This window comes from Cystoisospora suis (assembly GCF_002600585.1).
Source record: "Cystoisospora suis strain Wien I chromosome Unknown contig_9188, whole genome shotgun sequence".
NCBI lineage: Eukaryota > Apicomplexa > Conoidasida > Eucoccidiorida > Sarcocystidae > Cystoisospora > Cystoisospora suis.
Window position 1 is genome coordinate 1 of NW_027161966.1, and position 8,862 is coordinate 8,862.

The 8,862-nt window shown below is 42.7% G+C and overlaps 2 protein-coding genes across 2 annotated transcripts; one reads left to right on the forward strand and one right to left on the reverse strand.

The window, feature by feature from the left end:
- Positions 1 to 276: 276 nt before the first annotated feature.
- On the reverse strand, positions 277 to 4,309 carry CSUI_010992 (bcs1 family; the record flags this gene model as incomplete). Its single annotated transcript, XM_068071093.1, has 4 exons — positions 2,999 to 4,309; positions 2,181 to 2,313; positions 1,485 to 1,579; positions 277 to 422 (listed from the first exon to the last, which is right to left on the reverse strand). Coding segments are annotated over exons 1-4 (651 nt in total), but the record flags the coding sequence as incomplete, so codon positions are not given.
- Positions 4,310 to 4,663: 354 nt separating this feature from the next.
- Positions 4,664 to 8,850, forward strand: CSUI_010993 (50s ribosomal protein l3; the record flags this gene model as incomplete). The annotated part of the gene is made up of 4 exons (XM_068071094.1): positions 4,664 to 6,008; positions 6,762 to 6,836; positions 7,539 to 7,677; positions 8,704 to 8,850. Coding segments are annotated over exons 1-4 (1,044 nt in total), but the record flags the coding sequence as incomplete, so codon positions are not given.
- Between the last annotated feature and the right edge of the window lie 12 nt (positions 8,851 to 8,862).

Consider the following 8,862-nt stretch of genomic DNA (forward strand, 5'->3'; position numbering starts at 1 on the left):
ACATACATACATATACAGATATACATACATACACATACATACATACCTACACAGACATACATACATATACAGATATACATACATACCTACACAGACATACATACATATACAGATATAGGGAGAGAGAGATAGAAGGAAAGAGACGGCAGATGAGATTGCTAGATATATGTTTTGAGAGATAGAGAGTGTGTGGGTGTGTTCGTTCTTTAGGGGGTAGGATGTCTTTTGTATTTTTTTTCTTAGTGAGGATGCACTGCTGCTGGAATTTCCTCTTACGATTTCCTTAAGGATATGTCGCTGAAGAGAGAGTGTGTGGAGAGTTAACGTCTCCCAGGGGGTTCCTGTCTGCAGATCGAGAATTTCGCCCGACCTCGATCTCTCTACTACAACGAAAGACTTCTTATATCGCAGCACATGGCGACCTAGGAGATCCAAAGTGAGAGATATGACGGGGGGGGGAGAAGAAAGGAAAAGAAAAGACAGAAGAGGATAGGCACAGACCACCAAATATAGAGGGAGAGAGAGGAAGAGAAAGAGAGACAGAGAGATGCATAGGAAACGTTTGCTGGGTGGAGAGAGAGAGGGAAAAAAAAAGCAAGGAAGCAAAAAGGAAAGAAGGAAGAAGAAAAGGTGCGATGTGTATGTGATGTCTCTATGGCTTAATACAGATGTATGTATCAGGAAAGGAGGAGAGAGAACAAGAGAAGAAGAAGAAGAGTTGCATCGATTCAGAAGCGAGCTATGAAAAGAAAGCTAAGAGAGCTTCCACCTATAAAAGAACAAACCCTCAAGTCGTCTATCCGATCACCCCATAGCAGAAAGCTCTTCGCGATCTCCCTAGTTATGAAATGTCTACATCGAGATATCTACCGCTAAGCTGCTGAATCTACTCAAAAATCGTCCACCCCACCCTGCCCTGCATCGACCGACCATTAACGAGACACGAAGCTTCCTGCTACACATAGCCTCATACACACATATATATGTATGTATATCTATATATAGGAATATCTCTCTCTCTATATATATATATATATGCATGTATCTATATATGTGCCTTTTTTGTAGAGGGGAGTAGATCTCTGTGAGTGTCTCCATGTGGGGTGGAGGTGCCATGTGGGTGGGGGATGTCTCTTTGGCTCTTCAGTGTCTCTAGAGATCGATTGTCGATGTGCCCCACCTCCTTCAACTCATGCCGCAGCTCAACACACCTAATACACAGGAGTAGGTGTCTAGAGATAGATCTCTGGACGAGCTATTTCATGACCTATCCTTATAGCTCACTCATTCTCTCACATAGACACACTCTTCTTCTCGCCATCCAGAGGCGGCTTTTCTATCTCTACACTTCTCCTAGATACATACATACCTAAACACCTCTAGCTCTCCTTCTCTCTAAATGTCCGTACAAGGCCGGAGCTCTTAAACTCTCTCTTGCTTGTTCTTCTTCTATAAGGCGAGGCTTTATGTTTTTTGCATTTTACCTGGGCTTGGTACGAAGTTGAAGAGGGCCTCGACATTCCCTGCGCTGTCTTTACAGTACTCTGTACATACACCTAAATGATGCGACATGCGACCTCTAACAAAGAAGAAAAGAAAAGAGGAGAAGAAGCCAGTCAGTAACGAGGAGAAACGAAGAATGAAACGGCTCCCCCTCGGTATCGAACCCTTCACCTCAGAGAGACAGATGTCTGTCTGTACAGACATCTGGCCCACACCATTTACATAGATTAAAGAGACATACATAGATTAGAGATAGATTAAAGAGAGATAGATGTTTTCATAGATCCAAGATAGATAAATAGATGAAAGATAAACGGATAGGCAGACAGATTGAAGAGAGATAGCTAGATTGAAGATCGACAGGTAGGATGTGAGGTTGTGCCTCGGCCTACTACATGTAGCGCTCCACCATATACGTGCATACATATATATATATAATATGCGCACACGTAACATGGAGACGAGCAGATAGATATACCGAGAGCACTCTTATGTAGGTGATAAGTAAGAAGCATGAAGAAATAGGTGAAGCGAAAGAAAAATAAGAAAAAGAATGAAAGAAGAACCCCAAGGACGAATACCTATGAATGCATATACCTAGCTATGTCTCTTTAATCTATCTATCTATCTTTAATCTATCTATCTTTAATCTATGTGTGTGAGGAGTGGGTACGTACCTTTGTACGAGCCATTGCATGACCCAAGGATAGGCAGGGTCTCTCACGGAAATTTCTAGAGAAGTGAAAAGACGGCGACGAGCGACGTGCCGAAGGCCCTCGCCTCCACGCCTTACCAGAGAAGCTCCAGCCCCTACAAGACGGACAAGAAGAAGAGAGAGATAGAGGACAAGAGAAAGAAAAAAGCCACTGAAGGGTGCAGGGAGGGGAGAGAGAGAAGAAGAAGGACAGAGAATATAGGAGAAAGAAAGAAAGAAGGAGAAAAGAAGAAAGTGCAAGAAGATGGGGAGAAGAAGAAGAAAAAAGAAGAAAGAATGGCAAGGAAAGAGAAAAGTTGTGAGTATAGAAAGAAGAGGAAGGAAAAGCCTAAACCAACAGAGACTGCAGACATCCTGTCTACAGATAAGAGACAGAGAGACAGAGACAGAGAGACAGAGACAGAGACAGAGAGACAGAGACAGAGACAGCGGCATGCTATACACACATAGATCTATTTAGAAAGTTAGAGAGAAGGAGAGTGACGTCTCTTAGATCGAAGAAGATATAGACAAGGAACGTCAAATGAAAAAGAGATAGAAGGATACACAAGAAAGAGAGAAAGAAAGAGAGAAAGACGAAGAAGAAAAGAAGCAACACCTCGCGAACGATCTAAGGTTTCTTCCCTTCTATCTACGTATCTATCTTTATTCTATCTATCTGCAACCTATCTTGAATCTGGTATGTATCTATCTTTAATCTATCTAGCTCTATGTATGTATCTAAGTCATTCACTGTATCTATCTCTTTGATCTAATTGGCTCTGATCCCTCTTGTTTTACCTAGAAGAGCAAGGCCGACCCCTGCATTGAAGAGAGGATTCTCAGAGAAGACCGACGGAAGAAGAGAGATAAACCACGGTCTCTTCTTCTTCTCCTCCTCTTCTTGATTGATCAAAGAAGAAGAAGAAGGTAAGGGAGAATCGATACTTGGCTCGAATGAAGAAGAAGTAGAGACAGGTGAAGAGGGAGAAGAAGAAGAAAGTGAATTATGCCGAAGAGAGGAAGAAGAAGAAGGAGATAAAGATCCGCTGAAGAGATACCCCAGTCCAGATGCCATAGTGCTTCTTAAGATAGATAAAAGAAGAAGAAGAAGAAAAGAGAAGAGGAAAGAAGAGAAGGGAGCAAAGAGGTAGAGAGGCAGATGCGGACGTGTAGGGAAAGAAGACAGACAGAGAGGAAGATAAAAAGAGAAGAAAGGAAAGGCAAAAGCTAATGAAGGTTTCTTGTTTCTGTCTGTATCTTTCTTTGATAGATCTGTTTCAAATCTTCTTTTATCTCTCTCTCTCTTCACAATTCTTGTATCTTCTGAAGAAGAGAGGACAATGAGGTAGACAAGTCCCAGATAGACAACTAGTTAGATACAAGACAACCTAGACAGAGAGACATATCTGTGGAAAAAGTATAGAGACAGAGAAAAGAAGAGGCGAAGAGAGGCCAGTCCGTTCCTGAGAGAAACAAGGATGAAGGAAAGATAGACAGATACAGGCGGTTAAACAGAGAGATAGAGACAGAAAGGAGAAGAGAGAGAGAGGCAAGGCAGCAAAGCTATGCGAGTTTTCTTCTTCTCAGCCTCCCCTTCCCGAAGCTTCTTTCTGACAGGAGAAAAAAGAAAAGAAAGAAAAGCAGAGGAAAGGAGAGAGAGAGATGAGCGGTGTATGCGATTGCAGAAAGAATGAGGAGAGGGAGAGGGGGAGATGAAGAAGATGGGCTCTTCTTACAGAGAAGAGAAAGGAGATAGATTAAAGAGAGATAGATTAGAGAGAGACAGATACACAGATCGAAAGACAAACGACAAGAGAAGAGGATAGAGAAAGCAGAGAAGACAGACTGAAAGATAGATAGGCAGGAAAACAGAGAGATCAGCAGAGGGGATAAAGCTCCCCGTTTAAAGGAAGAGCGAGGTCCATAGAGAAGAATGTAAAGATGATGACGATATCTAGAGCTGGAGATATCTCGAGAAGGAGAAACAACTTCGATACTGAGGAGAGAAAGAAGAGAACAGACAGGAGAAGAGAAAGAGAAGAAAACTGGACATTTACAAAGCAATAGAGATGAGAAGGAAAGAGGAAAAGGGAAGAGGTTCTTTTCTTTACTTCTTTCTCCTTTCGGAGTTTTTATCTGTTACGCGCACATACATCTCCAGGCGCTCCGGGACTTCTTGGGTTTGCATGCATGCATGCAGCAGAAGCAGTAGGGTGTATGTACACTCGAAACAGAGAGAGAAGAATACAACAACGTGATGAAAGAGGAGAGACAGAAAGAAAGAAGAAGAGGCTGAATTACGAAAAGAGAAGGAAAGCCGATACAAGATTTCTTTCTATGTATTATCCGTCGATTTCTTTCTCCCCTGCATGCGCATGCACTCGAGAAGAACAAGATTCTGTCAACAGCACCGGGTGTCAAGACACTTCAAGACAACTCCGAAAAGAAGAACCTCGAGACAGGAAGAAAGAGAATCGATGTATTGAAGATACATCGAGATATCTATCTCTATAGAGAAAGAGAAAAGAACAAGATGAAGCTATATGAAAGACTTCTATAGAACTTCCTTCTCAGGTACGGGAGAAGGTGAAGAAGGAGAGGAGCAGATTCTCTCTCTTCTTTCAGCCCCTTTTTTCTCCTCTTCTTTTCTTTTTGACCGTCCCAGGAAGATCGAGAGTTCTTCTTCTTTCATATGCGTCATTTCTCTGGCCTTCTCTGTGTTTCTGCTTTCCTAGCCCAACTTTACCCATGGGAGAAATCTTACCAGGCTTTCTCTTTCTGTCTCTCTCGCGCTCTTCTCATTCTCCACTTTTCTTCTTTTTCTTGAGGCGCCTCTGTCTGTTTGTCTCCATGCTTCTATGCGGTCTTCTTTCCTCTTCTCTTCAGTTTGGATAAGATGTGTGTTACTTCTATGTCTTTCTCTCGCTCCTCTTCTTCTCTTCTTTCATCCTCTCATCTTTCTTCACGTCTCGCAGTGCCACGAGAGGGAGACAGAGACATATAGAGATAGAGAGATAAGAGAACAGAAAAAAGGAGAGATGGGGATAGAGCGATAGAGATAGAGCAAATCTGGAGGGAGAAAGAGAGAGATAGAGAAGAAGACATTGTCGGTGTATGTAGCGGAATGAGTTTGACGTGTGTATGTTTTCATGGATGGGACCTTCTTGAAGAGAGAAAGAAGATGATGCAGGCCTATCGATTCATCACCGCTTTGCTTTTCTTTCTTCTTTCCTTTTTCTTCTTCTTTTCTTCTCCTTCTTTCTGTCTTGTTCCGCGACCATATTCTATAGCTTCTCTTAGGCCAGCTCGCTTGTCTTCTTCCTCTTCTCTTTTCCATCCTTTCTCTATCTCTACCTCTTTTTCTTCTTTCTCTGATCCCTCAGTAACGTCCGCTTCTTTTTCTCTTTCTCCCTTCAATGTTAACCTTTACAGTCCTTCTTTCTCTCGTCATTTATCTTTCCTGCCTTCTTCGTTACCTCTTCTCGCTATCTCTTCTCCTTCCCTCTCTTCTTCTTCTTCTTCCTTTTCATCTCCAAATTTAAGAACCTCTTCTTCTGCCTCGGCTATCAATGAAAGTCCCATGCCTTTCTCTCATCTCTCTTTCTCTTCTTCGACTTCTTCTCTCAGTCTCTCTCCTTCTCACATTCTCCATCCTTCTGAAAAGTTGCTTCGATTCTCTTCCTGTATGATGGGTCATCATCCGTTTGTTTCTTCTTCTTCTTCTTCCTCTCTGTTTTCGTTCTCCGAATATAAGCCGGAGAAACCGTATGAGAAGACGTCTTCTACATCTCTCTACATGGTTAAGAAGGTATCCCCTTAGAGCAGGCAGTATATCCAAATAGAGAAAGAGACCCTTTTTGGGGTTTTTCCTTCTTCTCTTCGGTAGACCAGTCAGTCTCTTGGCAGAATTCTCTTGACAGATGTCTCTGGGAATTCTCTTCTCTCTTCTGGGGTGGCCAACGAAATAGCTATCTTTCTTCTTCCTCTCCTCTGTGGAGAATGTTTCACGGCGCACCCCTGTCATCTCGAGTGTTTTAATGACTAATCGTCATACGCAGAGACGTAGTGACTGTATTGATCCTTCTCACCTTCATAACCTCCTTTTCTAACTCTCTTTCTCTCTCTCTTCATGTTTATATACGGACTCCATATGAGTCTTCGCTATGAATGACGGCTATACCACACATGTATATATACAAGTAGAGAGAGAGATGGACTACACGGCGAGAGTGTCTGTGTGAAGATGCATGTACTGGCTTTGCTTCTATCGACTGACTTACTGAACACGCGTCCTACATCTATGTTTAGATCAAATGTGTCTTTCTTAGGAAAGAAGATTTACCTGGTCTTACATGTGTTTGTGTATTTCTGTTTATATGAAGGTCTATCGCTCTATAGACTTTCATCTAAGCGGCAGTATCTGACAGGTTCTCCTACCTAAGCTAGCCAGGTGAGGTGGATATACATCTACATCTATATATAAGCGTGAATGGTGGTAAGTCTTCATCTCCTTTTCCTGTCTCTGTCTCCCGTGTCGGATGTCTCGCGCCTTTTCTCGAAGTATTTAGGGCTGAGGTCTCCAGATGACCCACGAGACTATCTCTTTGACATTCAGTGGCCCGACCAAAAGCCTACTGTAAGTCTCTTCTTTCTCTCTCACTCCTTCTTCTCACTCTTTCTTTCTCACACTTTCTTTCCTTTCTCCTAATGCCTCATCGTCTCTTTAGCTGAAGAGCAAGTCTTCTCTGGCAACTTTTCTTCTTGAAGAGGCAGGAATGAGTGCTACAGCGACTGTGGAGATTCTTTCCTCATTTCTTGTCTAGTTGGAGCTCTCCTCTTCCTTCATTTACTATGTGTTCACGGCTGTATATACACCTGAATTCATCTTGACACAGCTCTGTATGGTTGTAGGCAGGTGTATGTACACCTGGTTTTGGCACAGGCAGCTGTATATACACCTGGCGTCTGGGCACATGGCCGTCTTGTGAATTCGTTTCTTATAGGAGACATCTGGCGTCTCTTCTCAAATAAAAGCTCGAGAAGAAACTTCACAACTTTTCCGTCATTTTCATCGTCACGACGTTGAGAACCTCTCTTACTTGGATAGATGTGAAAGGAGAGATTTCTGCTTCTGATGGTCGTATATTCGAGTCGTTCGTCGTCTGTTCAAAAACACCTCCGGAGTGTACATACACCGTACCGATCCCTCTACATCTCTTCATATATATATATATATATATGTATAGATAGATAGGTCAGTCTATCTATAGATCTGTCTGTCTGTTTGTTTCTCTGTCTGTCTGCGTGTGTTCTTTTCTGTCTGTCTTTGCGTGTGTAGATTGAAGTTCTTGCTAGGAAAGTTGATATGACTGCATGCTTTGCGCCAGATGGTCAAGCTGAGCCCGTTACGCTTCTTCAGATTCTCCCTGCTACTCTTGTCGAGTTTTTGGAATATGGAAAGGCTGTCGTCTCTTACGGTATCTTAACGTTCAATACATATTGGACTTTCTCTTCTTCTTCTTTCCCTTCCCTTCTCTTCTCCTTCTAGCCATTCTTTCTCTCTCTCTAAAACTTACCGTAGATAAATAGACTACGGGGGCAGATAGATAGAGAGATCAAAGTGAACAGTTTAAAGATAGAGAGATAGGTAGGTGGAAGGTAGATAGATACATTAAAGATGTATAGACTGAAGACAGGTACATGTCGTCTGTGGAAGTAGTGTATTGGTAATCTGTTTATGAGGAGCTGTACAGCGTCACATATCTCTTACCATTCATGTAGGGAGATCGAGACGACCAACGCTTGGTACTCTACACCTTCATAGACCTCTCTTCCTTTCTCTTTCTTTTCGCCAGAGAGATCATACACAGACACACAGAGTCGCAGTCAATGTATACCTCCTTTTTCTGCATCATGCATCCCTGTCTCGTCTCCCTCTCTTTTCGCTTCTCTCTCTCTCCTCTTGTTTTACATCTTCACTTTAGCCTCTCGCCACTCGGAAGACTTCTGTTCATCTTTCTTCTTCTTCTTTTTCATGTGTACATTTGTATTCCTTTCTGGGATATGGACTACCATAGAGATGTTTTGCTTATACACGAAGATGATCTTAGAAGACGAGGCGAACTCTTTCAGTCGATGCGGACGGGGTGTTTGAAGTATGTCCGAGCATTTCAGGTGTATATACACCCCGTAGGGTAAAAAGCCTCTTTCTTTACGATGACTACAAGAGACAAACACGAAGTCACAGTTTCTCCAGTGATAAGGCATGTACCACAGCGTTTTAGCTCATTTATCGGTGCTTTCTGTGCGTCTTGTTTTCTTTGAGAGGTCTTTCTCTCTTTCTTTTCATTCTTCGCTCTGTCTCCTTTTCTTCTCTTTCTCTCTCTCTTGACCGACACTGGTCGTTTGTGCGTTTTCGTGTAGTTCGTCTGTCCCTCTCTTTCTCTCACCCATTATCTCTCTTGTTTCAGGAGATCCTCTNNCTCTTTCTTTCTTTCTCATAGACTATCCTAAGCGTCGACCGCGTTTTGTGAAGAGGCCTTTATTAGGGAAGATTCAGAAGGTGGGAAGTACAGGCTACGAGTTAGCTACAGTCACAGTTCGCCCCCCCAATGACTTTATCTTAGGCCAAATACTTGATGTCTCCTGTCTCTTCGGAGCTA